Below are 23,375 nucleotides of genomic sequence, written 5' to 3'. Positions count from 1 at the left end.
CAGCACCCCACCCCCTGCAGATGGAGAACCACTCCGCAAGCGGTCCCTGAGATCCAGGACAAAGACAGAGCACAATGCCAAGACCCCCGCCAAGAAATGAGACCACCCTGATTGTCATCCTACTGTCCCACTTTGTCACCCTGTCCATATTGGAACTGCCCCAGCTCCACTTCCCATGCCCATATGGGCAATGCACCTATGAGACAAATAGACTGGACTCTGCCATGGACACTCCTCCACCATCACCCCTCACCATTTAACTTCACCCTCCAATTTTTTGTATGTAAATAAACACACCTAAAGCACCAAAAGATCTGGAGTCTGTCTGTGATTTTGATATAGTGTATTTGCAATGACAGTGACAAAATTTGCAGGAATTAGTAATGTCAACATACCTATGTCACACAGCTCTAGTCCATGAGGAATCTAAGCAGATGACACACGTTGGGACCCACATCTGTGAAACCGTAAGGGAAAGTGACAACTCAGTGACCATACACTGGGTGAAAACGACAGACAAGATAGAGGTAGAAGTGTAAAAGTACATGTAGTAGGCAGGAATGTATTCTCACCTGTGTTTCACTGGAAATATTGCTGGATGACTGAGTCCCTGTTGTCAATGTCTTCTTCCTCTGCTTCCTCCTCATCACTGTCCACAGGCTCCACAGCTGCCACAACACCGCCATCTGGACCATCCTCCTGCAGAAAAGGCACCTGTCGTCGCAAAGCCAAGTTATGAAGCATACAGCAGGCCACGATGATCTGGCACACCTTCTTTGGTGAGTAGAATAGGGATCCACCTGTCATATGGAGGCACCTAAACCTGGCCTTCAGGAGGCCGAAGGTGCGTTCGATCACCCTCCTAGTCCGCCCATGGGCCTCATTGTAGCGTTCCTCTGCCCTGGTCCTGGGATTCCTCACTGGGGTCAGTAGCCATGACAGGTTGGGGTAACCAGAGTCACCTAATAACCACACCCGGTGCCTCTGTAGTTGACCCATCACATAAGGGATGCTGCTATTCCGCATGATGAAGGTGTCATGCACTGAGCCAGGGAACATGGCATTCACATGGGAGATGTACTGGTCGGCCAAACATACCATCTGTACATTCATAGAATGATAACTCTTCCGGTTCCTGTACATCTGTTCACTCCTGTGGGGGGGGATCAAAGCCACATGGGTCCCATCAATGGCACCTATGATGTTTGGGATATGTCCAAGGGCATAGAAATCACCTTTCACTGTAGGCAAGTCCTCCACCTGAGGGAACACGATGTAGCTGCGCATGTGTTTCAGCAGGGCAGACAACACTCTGGACAATATGTTGGAAAACATAGGCTGGGACATCCCTGATGCCATGGCCACAGTTGTTTGAAATGACCCACTTGCAAGGAAATGGAGCACTGACAGCACCTGCACTTGAGGGGGGATTCCTGTGGGATGGCGGATTGCTGACATCAGGTCTGGCTCCAACTGGGTACACAGTTCCTGGATTGTGGCACGGTCAAACCTGTAGGTGATGATCAAATTTCTTTCCTCCATTGTCGACAGGTCCACCAGCAGTCGGTACACCGGAGGATTCTGCCATCTCCTCACATGTCCCAGCGGACGGTGCCTATGAAGGACAACAGCGAGCACAGAGTCAAACAACTCAGAGGTATGTACCCACAGTCTACACAGAACACGATTCATACACAAAATCTGTCCTGTATGTGTGTTGAGAGTAGGCCTAGGTATGTGTGACGCAGTTGGGAATTAGGCCATGTGGGCCCCTGAAATGGCGGCTGCCTGACCTCTAAAGTGGGACAATGGGATGCGAGGTAACTGCGCTGGAGTTGTACACCGTCGCGGTAGGCGGTCGAAGACCACGGCGCAATGCTGCATTGGTTATCATTGGACCCTATGGGTCCCAGGAGCCAATGACAATGTACGCTGGCGGTGATGGTACGCACCGCCGTGGACGTGACCGCCACGGACATGACCGCCATTTTCTATCTGTTGAATCACTCGATACCTGATCTTTGACAGGAGAGGACCTACACTGCAAGTGCTGCTGTGACCTCGGTCTGGAAGAGACAATGGCTCGTGCATCTGGGGAAAGGGCCCCTGCCTTCACATCGGAGGAGTTGGAGAAGCTAGTCAACGGGGTCCTCCCCCAGTACACGCTACTCTACGGTCCTCCAGACCAACAGGTAAGTACACAGGGAGCATATTGTATGGGCTATGCCTGTGTGGAGAGGGCTGGTTGTAAGAAGGAAGGGGGCAGAGTCCTGCGTGCATGAAAGACGGTGGGTGCATGTGCCACATGGCAAGGGTAGGGATGGGGGCCAATCACTTTGACGGTGCAGTTGGTAATGACTTCTCTTCTTCCCCTGTAAATTTCATGTAGGTCAGCACCCACCAGAAGAAGGATATTTGGCGGGCCATCGGCAAGGACGTCCGGACCCTGGGGGTCCACCACAGACGGAGCACCCACTGCCGGAAGAGATGGGAGGACATTCGCCGCTGGAGCAAGAAGACGGAGGAGGCTCAGCTGGGGATGGCCTCCCAACGTGGGAGGGGTGCCCGTCGAACCATGACCCCCCTGATGTTCCTGATCCTGGCGGTGCCCTACCCTGAGTTGGATGGGCGCTTGCGGGCATCACAGCAGACACAAGGGGGTGAGTACACTCTCATTCAGCTGACTTTGCACGCTGTGTAGGTGTCTGGGTGGGGGAGGAGGGCTGTGGGTTTCCCTAGGCCAGGGCGAGTTCCATAGGCTAGGCCCCTTCATAAGGCATGGCCCTGTGGCCCCCCACCCCATCTCTGTAGAGTGCCAAGTACAGCTATTCATGCCCCTGTCTCATCTATATGTGCAGATGTCGTCCATAGCCTTGTAGGCCATTTCCCAGGAAGTGCACTGTAGAGCCCAAGTGCACTGTAGAGCCCAAGCAGGGGGCTTCTGTGTCTGTCTTGTCCGTCAATGGTAGCGGTAAGCCATGAACTCAACCTGTCTTTCTTCTGTTTCCCCCCCTTTTTTTTGCAGTCTCCCTGTTCTTGTGTGCATTAGCATCATCAGGCGGAGGAGCAGTGGCACCGGAGCACGAGGGAGCTGCATCCCACATGGCCATGGAGGCCCACACTACGGACTCGGAATACACCAGTGGGACGGAGGGCGAGGAGAGCACCACGGTGGTCACAGGATCTACAAATAGCGACACGGACTCGTCCTCCGATGGGAGCTCCCTTGTGGTGGCGGCAACATCTGTGCCCCCCACTTCTACAGGTACAGCCGCCACCCCCCCTACCAGCACCGCCCTCCCAGCAGCCCTCTGCTGCCCTCAGTGAGGAGGCCATTCACCTCCTCAGGTCCCTCAGTGTTGGTCAGTCTACCATTTTGAATGCCATCCAGGATGTAGAAAAGGAGTTGCAACACACAAATGCATTCCTGGAGGGCATTCATTCTGGTCAGGCTGCCCTTCATCGAACTGTTCAAACTCTGGCCTCAGCACTGATGGCAGCCATTGTCCCTGTGTCTAGCCTCCCCCCTCCAACTTCCTCCACCCAGACCCAATCCCCTGTACCTCTGCCTATCCCAAGCACACCTTCAGACCAGCATGCACACACCTCACCACACAAGGGAAGCTCAGGCAAACATAAGCACCACACATCCCACAGGCACTCACAAAAGCATCACACACATACAGACACACCAACATCCACTGCCTCCACTGAGTCCCCCTCCTCGTCGTCTCCCTCCTCCCTCCCAGTCTCATCTACACTCACACCTGCATGCACTACCACTACAGCCACTACGTCCCGCACCTGCACACCCACCACCACACCCCGCTCACGTGCACTCACCACCCCCACTACCACTCACACGTCCCCTGTGTCCTCTCCCAGTGTGTCTGTGACGCCCCCTCCCAAGATACACAAACGCAGCCACACACCCACCCAACAGCCATCCACCTCACGACAGCCTCTTGTGCATGCACCTGCACCCAAATCCACAAAACGTACACCTCCTACAACCACCACCTCTTCCTCCACTCCCAAATCCCCTCCAACTACCCGTCCCAGTGTCTCCAAACAACTTTTCCTGTCCACCCTTATCCTATTTCCCACCACCCCCCATCCAACTCATAGGTCCAGTACTAGCACCTCAGCCACAAAAATCACCGGGACCAGTGGTGCCTGTTGTGACAGGTATGTGGAGTGCACCGGCCACCAGGCCAGCCAGTGTAACACGGAGCCAGAACACAGCCAGTGCCCCACTCTGTCAAGCACCAGAAGTTGGCCAGTGCCCGGCGAGAGAGGGGGAAGACTCCAGCCACCCAAGCCACTCATAGGGGTCCCGGGGGGAGTGTGGACTCAGCTGTGACTCCTCCCAAGGTGGGGAAGGGGCAGAAGAAAGGCGCAAAGTCTGGGAGGAGCAGCACGGCGGAGAAGACCGCCATCATCCCCGCTGGCCAGGAGGCCACCGCCAGCCCCATCGTCGCTGCCCAGGAGGCCACCGCCAGCCCCATCGTCACTGCCCAGGAGGCCACCGCCAGTCCCCTTGTCGCTGTACAGGAGGACCCCGCCAGCCACAGCCCAGCTGCCCAGGAGGGCCCCGCCAGCCACAGCCCAGCTGCCCAGGAGGGCCCCGCCAGCCACAGCCCAGCTGTCCAGGAGGACCCCGCCAGCCACAGCCCAGCTGCCCAGGAGGGCCCCGCCAGCCACAGCCCAGCTGGGCAATGAAGGCCCGCCAGCCCCAGCCCAGCTGGGCAATGAATGACCGCCACGTCAAGCACCGCTGAACAGGGCAAGGACCGCCAACTCAAGCACCGCTGAACAGGGCAAGGACCGCCAACTCAAGCCCCGCTGAACAGGGCAGGCACCGCTGAACAGGGCATGGACCGCCAACTCAAGCACCGCTGAACAGGGCAAGGACCGCCAACTCAAGCACCGCTGAACAGGGCAGGCACCGCTGAACAGGGCAAGGACCGCCAACTCAAGCACCGCTGAAAAGGGCAGGCACCGCTGAACAGGGCAAGGACCGCCAACTCAAGCACCGCTGAATAGGGCAAGCACCGCTGAACAGGGCAAGAACCGCCCACTCAAGCACCACTGAACAGGGCAAGCACAGCTGAACAGGGCAAGGACCGCCAACTCAAACACCGCTGAACAGGGCAAGCACCGCTGAACAGGGCAAGGACCGCCAACTCAAGCACCACTGAACAGGGTAAGCACCGCTGAACAGGGCAAGGATCACCAACTCAAGAACCGCTGAACAGGGCAAGGACCGCCAACTCAAGCACTGCTAGCCCATGAGCGGCAGGGGCAGTGACGCAACACGGACCGTCACGGGGTGAGTGATGCACTCTGGGCACAAGTCCCCCTCCAGAACCAGTGGAGACATGCATCCACTCAGTCTGTCCTGCACAGGATGAAGCACTCTGGGCACCAGTCCCCCTCCAGAACCAGTGGAGACTGTTATCCACTTGAGAGACTGTGGCTTTGCACTCCCCAGGATAACGCAGTGGGCAACCCACCCACTGGAGAGACTTGAGAGACTATGGCTTTGCACTCCCCAGGATAAAGCAGTGGGCAAACCACCCACTGGAGAGACTTGAGAGACTGTGGCTTTGCACTCCCCAGGATACAGCAGTGGGCAAACCACCCACTGGAGAGACTTGAGAGACTGTGGCTTTGCACTCCCCAGGATAAAGCAGTGGGCAAACCAACCACTGGAGAGACTTGAGAGACTGTGGCTTTGCACTCCCCAGGATAAAGCAGTGAGCAAACCACCCACTGGAGAGACTTGAGGGACTGTGGCTTTGCACTCCCCAGGATAAAGCAGTGGGCAAACCACCCACTGGAGAGACTTGAGAGACTGTGGCTTTGCACTCCCCAGGATAAAGCTGTGGGCAAACCAACCACTGGAGAGACTTGAGAGACTGTGGCTTTGCACTCCCCAGGATACAGCAGTGGGCAAACCACCCACTGGAGAGACTTGAGAGACTGTGGCTTTGCACTCCCCAGGATAAAGCAGTGGGCAAACCAACCACTGGAGAGTCTTGAGAGACTGTGGCTTTGCACTCCCCAGGATAAAGCAGTGGGCAAACCACCCACTGGAGAGACTTGAGGGACTGTGGCTTTGCACTCCCCAGGATAAAGCAGTGGGCAAACCACCCACTGGAGAGACTTGAGAGACTGTGGCTTTGCACTCCCCATGATAAAGCAGTGGGCAAACCACCCACTGGAGAGACTTGAGAGTCTGTGGCTTTGCACTCCCCAGGATACAGCAGTGGGCAAACCACCCACTGGAGAGACTTGAGTGACTGTGGCATTGCACTCCCCAGGATAAAGCAGTGGGCAAACCACCCACTGGAGAGACTTGAGGGACTGTGGCTTTGCACTCCCCAGGATAAAGCAGTGGGCAAACCACCCACTGGAGAGACTTGAGAGACTGTGGCTTTGCACTCCCCAGGATAAAACTGTGGGCAAACCACCCACTGGAGAGACTTGAGAGACTGTGGCTTTGCACTCCCCAGGATACATCAATGGGCATGGAGCCCCCTCGTGGATCTGGCATCGTGCACTCATCCGGCTGAGGTGCCCCCCCTTCCCTTCCCCCTGAGGTGCCTGTTGTATTTCTATCTGATGCCCCTGCAGTGTTCTCTCGGTCATGTTCGGGTATCTTGTGTGGGCCTCGCCCATGCATTTTGGTCCCAGTGGTCCACGGACTATGAATGGTGTATTACCTGGACTACTATTCGTGGTGTATATTTTGTTAATAGTGTAGATATGTATATTTTTGCTTACTCTATTTAGATATTATACAATGGTTACACTCATTTCCTTTTGTCTTTGCATTCTTCTGGGGGGGTTGGGGGGTGTTACTGTAATGTTTGGACATGCTGTATTAGTGTGTGTGTTGTAGTGGGTGAGGGTGGGGGTGGGGGTGTTGCGTGTGTGTGTGTCTGTTTTTTGCCTCCCCCCTCCCCTATGTCGTAGGTGCAGTACTCACCGTGGTCTTCACCGCCGGCGTTGGTGCTCCTGGTACAGGAGCAGGAAGACTAGCGCAGGAAGAATATGGAGTTCCGGCTCCATGGTGCCCTCCTTCCTCGTGGAGTGTGATGAGGTGAGCGTTTTCCCTTCAAATTTCCTGTTTCCGCCGTGTTTTTATCTGCGGTGAATCCGCCCCGGAAAAGGTGGTGGATTGGCCTGTCATAATAGTGTGGGCGGTACATTGTCTCCCGTCTGTCTGTTGGCGGTGACCGCCAAGCTGTTTGTTTGTACCGCCGTGGCAGTCGGAGTGTTAAAGTGGCTGTCTTTGTTGGCGGTTTCCGACACTGTCGTAATTCCAAATTTTTTACCGCCGGCCTGTTGTTCTTCAGTTGTCTAGTACATGTACTAGTTGGGTGCAGGGGGACTTAGAAACTGTGATAGATTAAATTGCTTATTGCATTTGCGGTGTCTGCGCAGTAGATCATATTTTGGTCCAGTTCAAGTATATGGTAGGTAAGCTTAGGCTTTCAATATTTATTTTTGTGGATTTCAGTGTTGTTTTTTCAGTGTTTTCCAAATATTTTAAAATGACTATTTATTGAGCTGCCTATCCTCCCAAAATAGACAAAAACAGCGTTTTTCCAGTGTTAATAGTGATTCAAATAAAGAATATATTTAATTTAAAGGAAACCTGTTGCATGGTATGTACTGTCTTCCCACTGGCAGTGTATCCAATGGACTTATGATAGACTGTTCTAAGCATAAAAAGACTGTGTATTGCACTCTTACACACTCAAATCATGTCCCTCTTTCACATCTCATTAGCTCTCATACACTCTCTGTCAGGACCTTTTCTGGTTCACACAGCTATTGATGGATTAAAAAATGCAAATGTTTTAATAAACAAATTCCTGGACACAGTTGGGAGTCAATCATCTATTCCTTACTGAATATTATGACATTGTAGGAGTGGTCAATGACATCAACAACATGGTACCTTGTGAAACCTTTAAAATTTCAAATTACACCAGATTAATTTGCAGCCTTGGATTCTAAGGCACCTGAAGCTTGATGCTTTAAGCATGCAGCCTCTTCTTTTCTGCACTATTTGAATTTGGATTTCAGTGGTGTTTTCTCAGTGTATTATAAACCTTGCCACTGATTTTCTGCACTATTTTCCTTACTACATTAAGGTGATGCTGATGTTGTGAGGATATTCTTAGCTGTCTTGGGGTCTGGGTGTTGGTTTGGGCTCTTGGCTTGTCAGCATGGTGAATGTCTCAATTTAAGTGAATCCCAACGTTTTAACAGAGATCACATTGTAATCTTGGAGGTTAAATTGTGCTTTTAACATTGCAACTATGGGCTCGCAAATTCCAGCAGTAAAATGCAGTTGGGTAAAAAGCCAGTATTAGCTAAAGATATCAAACAAAACAATGGCACACCTTACAACATTACAGTGGGACACCTTACAGCTGTGACTTTTGTTGGTATGTGGAAAGTTTTATTTGATGTTTTCACCATTGTCCCATGTACATGGCGAAGGCACGTAGGGTGTTGAACAGTTGACCTGCTATCAATACTGACCTGTTAGAAATGGTGACTGATGTGTGAAAGTGTCTTACCTATTCTATGTCCGTGGATAAGTGTGATAGTACATAATGGCCAAGCCAAGAGCTAGTCAGTTCACAAATAAATGAAGAAATTAAACACTGCCAAAAGAACAAATATTAATATTTGCAGATTCTCTTCTGTGTATAAAATATTTAAATCAGACCTAAAACTTGCTCCTAAACCCAGCACCTTTACTTTAAGCATACAAAACTGAAGGAAACAAAAAGAAGACACCATATTTTAGTGATATTCCCAAACAATAAAACTCCAACCAGTGCAAAAGTCCAGGATACCTTTAAAGACTTACATCACATTAGGCCCACAAAAACAAAGCAAATGTGATAACCTAATGATCGTATAAAAGGCTGAAACAGAGGGATATCACTTGTGATTTACCATGAAGGGAAAGCTGCAAATGGATGCCCTTCAGCACAGTGTTTATTGGGAAGCTAAAGACTGCTCAGCACTGAGTATGACTCCTAAGGACTGCAGTTTCAGTGGGGTGTTTGAAGGCTCATCCAGACTTCTGGATCATTCAGGGCAGACGGAGGTTGAATCCGTTCCACCAAGCATCAAGACCATAGTTTCCTTATTCATTCAGGAAAATAAACTCCCTAAAAAGCAGTATGAGGTGTTGTGCAGACAGATGGTGATTCTAGTCCACTTTGGTGTCTTGTTTTCCACATCAAAATGAATGTGCCTATTATCAGCACCATTTAGGAGGTGCATAGTTCAAAGAACTGAGGCAGAGGGAACTTGTAGGCATTACATTAGAGCAGGCATTACAAAAAGGGTGCCTACAAGGAGGGTGCATGTAGTACTCCTCATAACACAGCACCTGGTGACAGTTCTTTATAGGCTATCCTGCTATAGATATTATTGTCAGTCTACATAAGAAGAGACTCGAGTGCGGTGGTCACACACATGAATTTAATTACAGCTATTGAAGAGCTTTCAAAATGAATGTTATCTAGTGTTTCGTAACATACATTTCAGAACCTATTGGACTATAAATGTACATGCTCACCATTATCTAATGTCATGAAGAAATGTTGACCATGTTTCTGTTCTTAAAGCAGTATAGCTATGCTTGCAGAAACAACGTTAAAGTAATCTCCATAACAGTATTCGTTAAATCAAGTCCAGTTTTGCAGGGGTAGACCTGAAAATATAATTATTCTGCTGTATGGGGCTGATGAGGGCACTAAGGATTCTTCTTCACAAAAGCACTTCTAACGAGTCCGCTGTTCATGGAGGACGTCACATCTGGCTGCTCAGAGTTTAAAAGTCACAAGGTGACATTAGTTTGCTGGCAATTACATAGGGCCACAGCCCTAGCCCATCAAGATGTCTACGTGGCAAGTTAAACATAATGCGTAAAGGACATCATATGCTGCACTTACCGTGCTTGTTTAAAAGCCGCGACTTCTTGCAGTGGTAAGCGAGCTCCTGCTCGCAGTGTTCTGCATGGATAATTGTGGCCTGCAGCTGCTCTGGGTTGGCGCTGTACTTGAAAGACAGCGTGTGCGGATGGTAACGATTGGAGCCTTTCACCCTGATCAAGTCGCTGTGGTTGTGCTGCATGATGGTCCATGCGGTATCTTGCAGATGACATGGAAAAAGGCAAAATAGAAAGTTAGCCTACGTGAGGAGAAGAGCAGGGCAAGGATAAGGACATTCTAATTGAAAAGGAGGCTAAGTTTACTTCTGCCATTTTTCGCCAGAGGCATTACCAGCGTGTGCAAAATGCGGGAAGGGAAAGCACATCATATTAGAACAATTTTTATTTCGGGTTTATTTTTGCTAGTGATACATTTTTTAAACCTGGCGTCCTAGCGGGCCGACAAGCAAACAAAAATAGACTCCATAAAGACAGACACAGCTAGAGGCATACGGTAAATAATCAGAGATACATAACTTATTTCATTAATATTAAATATCCCAGAGACACCTGTGGACAGAAAGAACAACATATATTTTTTATGACATGCACAGAATCCGAGCGACTTCTTGGACACTCTTGCCCAACATTGTCACGTCTTTCCTTGACACCCGATCAATGTGTTCCTCCGATTTTGTACAGTTGCTCCTCAGTATTTTTTTCAGACTCTAAAATCATTCAAGTTTTTGCCTGTTCCACATCTCTTCAGATCCATAGCACAATGCAAGTATTTAGTGTGGCATTATCCCAAGTAATAAAACCCGTAAGGAAAGGGACTAGGCACTGGTTTCTCCGCATCGAACATGTGGTACACAATGCAATACCTTAATAGTGCATTTGAGGTGCACTTTGAAGGAGTGTTTGTAGAAATTAAGGACCAGTGTGGCATCTTAAAGCAAGAACGCTCGTTGAAGATAAATAGCATTTTAGAGGAGGGAGGTTGTTGCACTGCGATTTTCCGGGACTAGTCTAAATACACGACCAAAATCTTGTGGGCAAAATAACGTGATATAAACATATCTTATACGTTTTTAAGTTCTTGCAGAGAAAAGGGCATTTAGTGTTTTTTAATTACACTAACTTGGGTGAAAACAAAATAAAAAATACAAATTCAGAGTACAGTTGAAGTTTATTCTTCAATCAAATATATGGGGAGAGCCTGGCAAAGGGTGCTTTTTAACGCTCATTGACTCAACTACATTTGTCAAAAACGTTACTAAGGTAAATGTTGCTCTACAGATGGCTTGATCCATGCCTATATACATTCTGAATTCTTAACTAAGTTTGAAAAAAAAAAATTGCGTGGATTAGATAGATGTGAATGCCACTGCTAAATACTCAAACAGAAACATGCACCCGGAGACATCGACAGGCTCATTTCATGCTCACACATAGCTGTCCTGCAATGTCTCTACAGGAGTAGGGTAGGGAAAGACCATCAGGGTAGTATGGGACATATAAGGATATGGTCATCGTCCGGTCTGAGAAACTAGCTCTGTTGTCAGTCACAGGAGGCATGACTGACCAGATGTAAGACCCTTCTGGCTCATCTCCATCCCCAGCTCCTGAAACTCTATTGTGCACTCACAACGTGCAAGTCGCTGTCCCCTCCCCCCCACTGAACCGACTCCCAAGGAGACAGGCAATTGCAATTAAGGTGGTTCAACCATGGTGTAGCCTTTTATTCACAGAGTATCAGTCAGCGATGATAACCATAGTTAGACAGGCATTCTTGCTGTGAGAATACAGGACGTCAGATCAGCATAACAGCAATATTGTGCAAGCAATACAACAGTTGTCTCCACCTTCCATTATTACAGCCCAACACTTAGAATGCAAAAAGTGCCAGAAAGCTCCTTTTCCTCATCCATTGCCCATGCCTCATCCACAGACATCCGGGGCATACCTTAGTGGCAACTTCCCCCTCCCGCACACAGAGGGATGGGTAATACTTGCAGTTCCATACCAACACATTCCAGGGCACCGTATAGGGCTCCGGTTCTGCCGGGATACCTGTCACCAGGCAAATCCCCAAAATGTTCCATTCCAGGCACCCATGGGTAGAGCAGAAAGGTCCTGGACCATCAGCAGATCAGTCCCCCCTCCTGCCTGCCCCTTTGGAGACCATATATATTTGGGATGAGAGGGGATGCTCGGTGATGAGGTGGCATAATGTGTTTCATTCCTTTATCATTTTTGTGTAATTTTTCTTGTTACTTTTTTGCCTTTTACTTGATGTGGATTGGACATTTGAAATGTATTTTCTCTTACCCGTATTGTAGTTGTGGCTAGCTATTGCCCATGCACCACATTTAATTACTATTTGAAAGATCTTTCTCTTTTTGCTATGCTACCAAGCTTAAATCAGGGATTAATTATGGGAATCAGTTTGCCTTGTGGGACAGACTGTTCGAGTCTCTTGTGAGATTTAAATCACAGCTCACTTTAAGACACACTCACTCCTCTATCTGAAAACGTTCACTTCTCAACTAAACACATATGACATCTAGCCTCAGTTGTTTCAGATGTTTTACCTTATTCTAGTTGATAGATTTTTAAAAGTAAAAAAAAAAGAAAATAGTGATTTTGTTATGTAACTGTGGATATGTATGTGAAGTATGCAGAGCAAAACCCTGTTACAAAACAACAGAGTAGTACTGTGTGTGATTTGGGATTTGCAGTGAGTACTGAATAAGATTTGGGATGGTAAAGTGGAAGAATGTGCCTACAACATTGTTAGACCTGACATGCCTTAGGGTGGTCACCCCTAACTTTTTGCCTGCCTCCCTCCACTTTTTGGACCCTGTTTTGCTGGCTTTTAGACTCTGCACACTTTACCACTGCTAACCAGTGCTAAAGTGCATATGCTCTCTTCCTCTTTAAACATGGTAACTTTGGATCATACCTGATTGGACTATTTAATCTACTTATAAGTCCCTAGTAATGTGCACTACATGTGCCTAGGGCCTGTAGATTAAATGCTACTAGTGGACCTGCAGCACTGGTTGTGCCACCCACTTAAGTAGCCCCCATAACCTTGTCTCAGGCTTGCCATTGCAAGGCCTGTGTGTGCAGTTTCACTGCCACCTCGACTTGGCATTTAAAAGTACTTGCCAAGCCTAGAACTCCCCTTTTTCTACATATAAGTCACCCTTAATGTGTGCCCTAGGTAACCCCTAGAGCCGGGTGCTGTGTAGGTAAAAGGCAGGACATGTACCTGTGTAATTATATGTCCTGGTAGTGTAAAACTCCTAAATTCGTTTTTACACTACTGTGAGGCCTGCTCCCTTCATAGGCTAACATTGGGGCTGCCCTCCTACAATGTTGAAGTGGCAGCTGCTGATCTGAAAGGAGCAGGAAGGTCATATTTAGTATGGCCAGAATGGTAATACAAAATCCTGCTGACTGGTGAAGTCGGATTTAATATTACTATTCTAGAAATGCCACTTTTAGAAAGTGAGCATTTCTTTGCACTTAAATCTTTCTGTGCCTTACAATCCACGTCTGGCTGGGCTTGGTTGACAGCTCCTCGTGCATTCACTCACAAACACCCCAAACACAGGGTACTCAGCCTCACTTGCATACATCTGCATTTTGACTGGGTCTTCCTGGGCTGGGAGGGCGGAGGGCCTGCTCTCACACAAACGACTGCCACACCCCCTACTGGGACCCTGGCAGACAGGATTGAACTGAAAGGGGACCTGGTGCACTTCTTAGCCACTCTTTGAAGTCTCCCCCACTTCAAAGGCACATTTGGGTATAAAACAGGGCATCTGCCCTACCTCATCAGACACTTGCTGGAGAAGAAACCTGAACCAGAAACTACATCCTGCCAAGAAGAACTGCCTGGCTGCTCAAAGGACTCACCTGTCTGCTTTCTACAAAGGACTGCTGCCTTGCTGTTGGCCTGCTGCCTTGCTGAACTCTTGTCTGGCTGTGAAAGTGCTCTCCAAGGGCTTGGATAGAGCTTGCCTCCTGTTCCCTGAAGTCTCAGGACCAAAAAGACTTCCCTCTTTCACTTGGACGCTCCGTGCGCCGAAAATTTCGACGCACAGCTTGTTCCGCGGCGAGAAAAACGCCGCACACCGACGCTGATCGACGCAACGCTCTTGGGACGACCGAAAATCCGACGCACGGCTTCGCAAGGACAACGCCGCCCGACCTCTAGAGGAGAAATCGACGCGACGCCTGCCGTGAGATCGTAATTTCGACGCGCAGCCCCGCAGAACGACGCGCAGCCGGAAAACAAGCAGGAAAATCCACGCACAGACCCGGGACATCTGGTAATCCCTGCGATCCACGAAAAGAGACTGTCCGCGTGCCGGAAAACGACGCACGACTTCCCCGCGTGGAAAATAACGACGCAAGTCCGTGTGTGCTGGGGAGAAATCGACGCACACACCCTTTTTCCACGCACCTCTTCTTTTGTGGCCCTCTGAGGAGATTTTTCCACTCTAAACCAGGTACTTGTGCTTGAAAGAGACTTTGTTTATATTCTAAAGACTTAAGACACTTTATATCACTTTTCAGTGATATCTGTACAATTTCCCATTGCAAACTTTATTCTTTTTGACCTACAATTATCCTGATAAATATTATATATTTTTCTAAACACTGTGTGGTGTATTTTTGTAGTGCTATATGGTGGTATTGTATCATTTATTGCACAAATACTTTACACATTGCCTTCTAAGTTAAGCCTGACTGCTCGTGCCAAGCTACCAGAGGGTGGGCACAGTATAATCTTGGATTGTGTGTGACTTACCCTGACTAGAGTGAGGGCTTTTGCTTGGACAGGGGGTAACCTGACTGCCAACCAAAAACCCCATTTCTAACATTGGCGATCAGCGGTGAGGATAGGACTTGTCTTTGTGCAGTGACATACAGTAGCTAAGTATTTAACTACCTACCCACAGTTGAAGGTCAAATTGGCTTTTTATCTCTTTTTGCAAATCCGTTTTTTTTCCTGACAATTTTCAAAAACTAAATCCTCACTCAACATGTCTCTGACTGGGTCTCAGACAGGGGACTTTGACCTAGTCCAGTTGGATACATATACGGTCAAACAACTAAGAGGATTCTGCAGGGCATTGAGGGTACCCACCCAAGGGGCCTCCAGAAAGGAGGACTTTCAAGTGGCGCTGAGGGCCTGGGCAGAAGCCCATTTAGAGGATGATGAGGAAGAGGAGCCAGAAAATGGCACCTCAGGGGAATTTTCACTATCTGTGGATGGTGTTACCACTGCAATTGTGCCCCCTTCCAGACCAGGGAGCAGTGTCTCTATGCAAAGCCTGACCGCAGAGGAAAGGAGAGAGGAAAGGGAGTTCCAATTGCAAATGCCAAACTGAAAATTGAGGCTCAACAGGAGGAGAGAAGGGCAGAGAGAGAAGCCAAACAAGCTGAGGCTGAAAGAGCAGCCAAACAGATTGAAGCTGAAAGAACAGCCAAACAAGCGGAAGCTGAAAGAGCAGCCAAACAGGTGGAAGCTGAAAGAGCTTTGGCTGAAAAGAAACTATTGTTGGCTCATGAACTGAGTCTCAAGGAGCTGGAGATCAAGGCGAGACAGTCTGAATCCAGCAATAATGGTGGCAGCATACAGACAGGACCTGCTGGAGAAAAGAAGGTTTGTATACCCAAAAATGCGGTGCCCAGTTTTGTGGTGGGAGATGACATAGATAAATGGTTAGCTGCTTATGAAGTTGCACTAAGGGCTCATGAGGTTCCTGAAGGGCAATGGGGGGTAGCTATGTGAGGTTATGTGCCGCCATTGGGGAGGGACACACTTCTCACATTGGATCAACCTGATCAAAACACATACCCACTTCAGAAAGCCACTTTACTTGCCAAGTTTGGGCTGACTCCTGAGGGATACCATCAGAGGTTCAGGGACAGCACCAAACAAAACACACAAACATGGGTAGATTTCTTTGACTTTTCCAGTAAGGCACTGAATGGATGGGTGCGGGGCAACAAAGTAAATTACTATAAAGGGTTATATGACTTGATTCTGGGAGAGCATATGCTTAATACTACTTTTACAGAGTTGCGCCAGCACTTGGTAGATAGTAAGCTGACTGATCCCAGGAAGCTTGCTGAGGAGGCGGACCTCTGGGTTAGCACCAGAGTGTCCAAAAAGGTACCTGGGGGGACTCCCACAAAGGTGGTCAGGGTTCCCAACAGAAGAAAGAGGGGGGAGATAAACTTACAGATAAGGAACTCTCAAAAGGCCCCCAAAAGAATTCCCAGGGAGGGGGTGGCAACCATTCCTTCTCTAGATTTGGGAAGAAGCCAGGGACATTTGATAAGTCAGGGAAATCCAACCCCAAATGTATGGAATGTTACCAGTATGGTCACTATAAAGGCGACCCCCAGTGCTCCAAAAGGACACCGTCCACTACCGGACAGACACCTGGGCTAACTAGTGTAGCGCTTGGAGGGGAGATGGACCCAGATAGCTTTGGGGAGCAAGTAGAGATTTCCCTAGTGTCCCTGGGAGAAAGAGAAATGGTGCCCAAAGCCCACATGCCCTGAAATACTTCCAAGTACAGGCAGTGGGTCACCATTAATGGGCAGAAGGTGGAGGCTCTGCGTGACACAGGAGCCAGTATGACTACTATCAAGAGTCAGCTGGTGTCCACAGAGCAGATAGTCCCTAGTACATTCCACCAGGTCATAGTCGCTGACAATCGTGAGAGTCACCTACCGGTAGCTCTGGTTCCCTTTGAGTGGGGGGGGGGTATCTGGTACTCTGAAAGTAGCTGTGAGTCCTGCCATGCCTGTAGATTGTCTGTTAGGCAATGATCTTGAGCACACTGCTTGGAAAGAAGTAGAGCTCAGATCTCACCTGGAGATGTTAGGGTTACCTGAGTGGGTTTGCATGACCACCAGGTCCATGGCTGCCCGGGAAGGGAGTCAAGGGCGTCTGGAGCCTGGAAAAATGGCCCAGACCGCCGCCCAAGAGGGGGGCCAGGGGCGCGGGAAACCCGCCTCCAATGTTCCCACGGTGGTAGACGAGGTCCCTGAGGAAGAGGAGGCCCCCGAGCAAACCGGGGAGGACATAGCTGCCCTGGGTAACCTACCTGAACTTGCTGGCTGGCAAGTGAGGGGGGGCCAACCAGGGAAGCATTCTGCAAGGCGCAGAGAGAATGCCCCACCCTTGAGGGTATGAGGAAGCAGGCCACAGACCACGCAGCAGGTGACGCCTCTGGCGCTCACCATATTTACTGGGAGAATGATCTCCTTTACAGTGAGCGTAAAATTCCATGTCCTGGGCCACACCGAGTGCTGGTGGTCCCCCAGTGTTACCGGAAATTCCTACTAGGCCTGGCTCACGACATTCCCCTGGCAGGACACCTGGGCCAAGACAAGACCTTTGACAGGCTTAACACCCACTTTCATTGGCCCAGAATGAGGAAAGCCTCAGATAACTTCTGCAGAGCTTGCCCCACCTGCCAGGCTAGTGGGAAGGCAGGGAAACGGCTTAAAGCTCCCCTTATCCCACTCCCAGTCGTTGGCACCCCCTTTGAAAGGGTGGGCATCGACATTGTTGGTCCCTTGGACCCCAAAACTGCCCTGGGCAACAGGTTTATCCTGGTTTTGGTGGACCATGCCACCCGCTATCCAGAGGCAATCCCTCTGAGAACAGTGACTGCAAAGGTGGTGACCAGAGCCCTGATGGGAATATTTACCCGTGTGGGATTCCCTAAGGAGGTCGTGTCTGACAGGGGCACAAACTTCATGTCTGCATACATGAAGACCCTGTGGGATAAGTGTGGGGTGACCTACCGGTTTACCACCCCTTATCATCCTCAAACCAATGGGCTGGTTGAGAGATTCAACCAGACCCTGAAAGGCATGATTGGTGGCCTGACTGAGGCCATGAGGCGTAAGTGGGACGTCCTCTTACCCTGCCTGTTGTTTGCTTATAGAGAGGTGCCCCAGAAAGGGGTGGGGTTCAGCCCCTTTGAACTTCTCTATGGTCACCCTGTCAGGGGACCCCTAAGCATTGTTAAGGAGGGCTGGGAGAGAGCTCCCCAAGCCCCTCCCCAGGATGTGGTCAGCTACATGCTGGCCCTCCGCAAACAAACCCAACGCTTCTGGAAGGAGGCCCAGAGTAACCTCGAGGCCAGTCAAGAGGTGATGAAGGAGTGGTACGACCAAAAGGCCACTCTAGTTGAGTTCTCACCTGGAGACAAAGTTTGGGTGATTGAGCCAGTAGAGCCCAGGGCTCTCCAGGACCGCTGGACTGGCCCCTCTGAGATCAAGGAGCATAAAGGGGAGGCCACTTACCTAGTGGACCTCAAGACCCCTAGGCAACCCCTAAGGGTCCTCCATCACAACCGGCTCAAACCTCACTTTGAGAGGTCTGAGGTCAGTATGCTCCTAGTCACCGATGAGGGCATGGAAGAGGAGAGTGAACCTCTCCCCGACCTCCCCGCTGTCAAAGAAGGGGATGGGTCAGTAGGTGGTGTCATTCTCTCTGACTCCCTGACTCCAACACAGAGAGGGGACTGCTATGAGCTGTTAGAGCAGTTCTCCCCCCTGTTCTCCCTTACACCTGGACTAACCCACCTCTGTGTGCATGACATTGACACAGGTGACAGTGCTCCTGTAAAGAACAAAATTTACAGGCTGTCAGATAAGGTGAAGGCCAGCATCAAGGAGGAGGTCTCCAAGATGTTGACTTTGGGGGTTATTGAGAAATCCAGTAGTCCCTGGGCCAGCCCTGTGGTATTGGTTCCCAAGGCTACCGCCCCAGGTGCGAAACCAGAACTCCGGTTCTGTGTGGACTACCGGGGTCTCAATTCAGTCACCCGGACTGATGCTCACCCCATCCCGAGCTGATGAGCTCGTTGACAGGCTAGGCGCTGCCAAGTTCCTCAGTACGTTCGATCTTACTTCCGGGTACTGGCAGATCGGCCTGACTGAGGGGGCTAAAGAAAGATCTGCTTTTTCCACCCCTGATGGCCATTACCAATTCCGGGTGATGCCATTTGGGCTGAAAAATGCCCCCGCTACCTTCCAACGGTTGGTTAACAGGGTCCTAGCTGGTAAAGATGCCTTCTGTGCAGCTTACCTAGACGACATAGCTGTCTACAGTTCCAGCTGGGATGAACACCTGCTCCACCTCAAGGAGGTGCTTCAGGCCCTGCAACAGGCAGGCCTGACTATCAAGGCTAGTAAGTGCCAGATTGGGCAGGGTTCCGTGGTGTACTTGGGACACCTCGTAGGTGGTGGAAGGGTGCAGCCGCTCCAGGCCAAGATTGAAACTATCAAGGCCTGGCAACCACCTAGAACACAGACTGAGGTGAGAGCCTTTTTGGGCCTCACTGGATACTACCGCAGGTTCGTCAAGGGCTATGGTACCATTGTGTCCCCCTTGACTGAACTCACTTCCAAGAAACAACCTAGGTTGGTGAATTGGACAGAGGCCTGTCAGAAAGCCTTTGATTCTCTGAAGGAAGCCATGTGCACGGCCCCCGTGCTCAAGGCCCCTGACTACTCCCAGGAATTTATTGTTCAGAGAGACGCTTCAGAGCATGGCATAGGGGCTGTTCTAGCACAGCTGAATGAGGAGGGCTCAGACCTACTAGTAGTCTTTATTAGCAGAAGATTATAACCACGGGAACAAAGGTGGAGTGCTATTGAAAGAGAAGCATTTGCTGTGGTCTGGGCACTGAAGAAGCTAAGACCCTACCTGTTTGGGACTCACTTCCGGGTTCAGACAGACCACACGCCCCTCAGATGGCTCATGCAGATGAGGGGTGAGAATCCAAAACTCTTGAGATGGTCCATTTCCCTACAGGGGATGGATTTTACGGTGGAGCATTGCCCAGGGGTTGACCACACCAATGCTGATGGTCTCGCCAGATACTTCCGCCTTAGCGATGAGAGCTCCCAGGAGGTCGGGTAGCTCTCCCCACTTTCAGCTGGGGGGGACACATGTTAAACCTGACATGCCTTAGAGTGGTCACCCCTAACTTTTTGCCTGCCTCCCTCCACTTTTTGGACCCTGTTTTGCTGGCTTTTAGACTCTGCGCACTTTACCACTGCTAACCAGTGCTAAAGTGCATATGCTCTCTTCCTCTTTAAACATGGTAACTTTGGATCATACCTGATTGGACTATTTAATCTACTTATAAGTCCCTAGTAATGTGCACTACATGTGCCTAGGGCCTGTAGATTAAATGCTACTAGTGGACCTGCAGCACTGGTTGTGCCACCCACTTAAGTAGCCCCCTTAACCTTGTCTCAGGCTTGCCATTGCAAGTCCTGTGTGTGCAGTTTCACTGCCACCTCGACTTGGCATTTAAAAGTACTTGCCAAGCCTAGAACTCCCCTTTTTCTACATATAAGTCACCCTTAATGTGTGCCCTAGGTAACCCCTAGAGCCGGGTGCTGTGTAGGTAAAAGGCAGGACATGTACCTGTGTAATTATATGTCCTGGTAGTGTAAAACTCCTAAATTAGTTTTTACACTACTGTGAGGCCTGCTCCCTTCATAGGCTAACATTGGGGCTGCCCTCCTACAATGTTGAAGTGGCAGCTGCTGATCTGAAAGGAGCAGGAAGGTCATATTTAGTATGGCCAGAATGGTAATACAAAATCCTGCTGACTGGTGAAGTCGGATTTAATATTACTACTCTAGAAATGCCACTTTTAGAAAGTGAGCATTTCTTTGCACTTAAATCTTTCTGTGCCTTACAATCCACGTCTGGCTGGGCTTGGTTGACAGCTCCTTGTGCATTCACTCAGACACACCCCAAACACAGGGTACTCAGCCTCACTTGCATACATCTGCATTTTGACTGGGTCTTCCTGGGCTGGGAGGGTGGAGGGCCTGCTCTCACACAAACGACTGCCACACCCCCTACTGGGACCCTGGCAGACAGGATTGAACTGAAAGGGGACCTGGTGCACTTCTTAGCCACTCTTTGAAGTCTCCCCCACTTCAAAGGCACATTTGGGTATAAAACAGGGCCTCTGCCCTACCTCATCAGACACTTGCTGGAGAAGAAACCTGAACCAGAAACTACATCCTGCCAAGAAGAACTGCCTGGCTGCTCAAAGGACTCACCTGTCTGCTTTCTACAAAGGACTGCTGCCTTGCTGTTGGCCTGCTGCCTTGCTGAACTCTTGTCTGGCTGTGAAAGTGCTCTCCAAGGGCTTGGATAGAGCTTGCCTCCTGTTCCCTGAAGTCTCAGGACCAAAAAGACTTCCCTCTTTCACTTGGACGCTCCGTGCGCCGAAAATTTCGACGGACAGCTTGTTCCGCGGCGAGAAAAAAGCCGCACACCGACGCTGATCGACGCAACGCTCTTGGGACGACCGAAAATCCGACGCACGGCTTCGCAAGGACAACGCCGCCCGACCGCTAGAGGAGAAATCGACGCGACGCCTGCCGTGAGATCGTAATTTCGACGCGAAATGTCTCTGGGAAGACCTGAATACTTTATTTGAAATTGTGGTTCCGGCAGATTTGTGGGAAGATTGTAAAAGGGCTGTAGGTTGGCCGACGAGTGAACCAGAGAGAGATAGGGACACAGGTGCGCCATCACCTACGGTAATGAGTTTGTACCACAAGGTGATCGAGCACTTGAAAACCAAGGTTGCGTCGAAAAATTTGGATTGGCAAAGGATTGACAGGACCGCCCAAGAGGTTAAAGAGTCTATACATGCGTATTATGAGAGGTTGTTGAAAGCGTTTAAGAATTACAGTGGCACGGAAACGATTGAGGCAAAGGACATGCTCCATTTTGTGTTCAGGTTTGTGGAAGGGTTGAGACCCGATATCAGCCAGATGATTAAAACACATTTGATTTGTTGGCAGTCAAAGTCGATTGATGAAGTGTTGAAATATGCCAAATACTGCAGTGATGAGATTGAGACAAAGCAGAAAAGATTGAAAGAAAAGGTGATGGTGATGCAGCTCAGAGCAGCTCAGACAGGTTTACAAGGTTTGCAAGGTTTTCAACAACAGATGCCGCAGCAGCAGCAGCAGGGAAATGCTATGTTTCAGCCGCAGATGAGAGGCAGAGGCCGAGGAGGTTTTGTGAACAATGGTCCTGATTTGAATACCGTTATGATTCCAAATGGTATACAGGCAATGAAGAAGGTGATGCCATGTCACACGTGCGGAATTGTCGGGCATTGGAAACGGGAGTGCCCAATGGTGGTGCAGGAAGGTGTAGGTCAGCAAAACAATGATGTCAATACATTCCAGACTATGAGAGGACCGAAACTGAGAGGTCCAAACCCAAATTTCCAAAACAATGTAAACCAGCTGCAGGGTTTACAACCCATGCAACCGCAACAGGTGCAAATGCCCCGTGTGCAAATGGCACAATTGCAGCCAATGCAACAGCAGTTTCCTATGGTACCTAATCAGCAAATGCAAATACCCTTAGCACCAATGAATCAGCAGCAAGCAATGGTTCCTCAACAGGTCACGGGTCAGGGAATGAGTCAAAATGACACAGTACACCAATTCCCACTACACAGCGAGAATGGAATAAATGATGTATGGGAGAGTGAAAGTTCAGATGAGGAGGGAAATTGTGTGCTTGCAGCATCCTTGGAAGTTGATCAAAATGGTCCGTATGTGGAGGGAAGAGTTATGGGTCATCGCATTTCATTCTTGGTTGACACAGGAGCTACACGTTCCACTGTCAGGAGCATTGAAGTACCGAATTTGCCACTTTCAGGGAGAACAGTTCAATTAGTGGGAGTAGCAAACAGGTACCTGACGAACCCAATCACAGATCCAGTTCAAGTCAGAATTGGTAACTACCAAGGGTTACATAAATTTGTGGTATGTGACTCAAGCCCGATATCACTGTTAGGGAGAGACCTATTGTGCAAATTGGGATGTTCGATTATGTGTTCAAACGATGGAATTAAAATTCAGACAAGCAGTGATGGGGAAGAAGAGGACAGTGTAGGAGGGAATGAGATGGAGACTGTCGATGAAGAGTATCCCCTGATTACCCTTTATCCGATGATCACTGAAGCAGATATTCCTGCTGAGTTACAGGAAACAGTCGGAAAAGAAGTGTGGGATATGACAGGAAAAGAGGTGGGATTGGTGAAAGGAGTGGAACCAGTGAAAGTGACTGTAAAACCCAATGTAACCTTTCCCCAGACCCCACAGTACCATATGGCACAAGACACCCTCATGAAAGTCGCCCAACTCATTGATGAGTTTGTAAAACAGGGAGTACTGAAAGAGGTGTTAAGCAGTCCATGTAATTCACCAATCATGGGACTAATAAAACCGAGTGGAAAGGTTCGAATTGTTCAGGATTTGAGGAAAATAAATGACATAATAATAAAATGTTGTCCCGTAG

The 23,375-nt window shown here is 49.5% G+C and overlaps 1 protein-coding gene across 3 annotated transcripts in view; it reads right to left on the bottom strand.

The window, feature by feature from the left end:
• The window catches only part of CNTNAP4 (contactin associated protein family member 4), a 2,124,586-nt gene that overhangs the window by 445,955 nt on the left and 1,655,256 nt on the right, over window positions 1-23,375 (bottom strand). For all 3 annotated transcript variants that reach the window (XM_069227637.1, XM_069227632.1, XM_069227640.1), the window contains exon 13: window positions 9,993-10,190. In XM_069227637.1, coding sequence (XP_069083738.1) covers window positions 9,993-10,190 — 198 coding nt within the window. The remainder of the gene's footprint in view (window positions 1-9,992; window positions 10,191-23,375) is intronic.

Source organism: Pleurodeles waltl, chromosome 1_1, assembly GCF_031143425.1.
Source record: "Pleurodeles waltl isolate 20211129_DDA chromosome 1_1, aPleWal1.hap1.20221129, whole genome shotgun sequence".
NCBI lineage: Eukaryota > Metazoa > Chordata > Amphibia > Caudata > Salamandridae > Pleurodeles > Pleurodeles waltl.
Note: the sequence above shows the minus strand (reverse complement) of the source record. Positions and strands in the feature narration are given on the sequence as shown.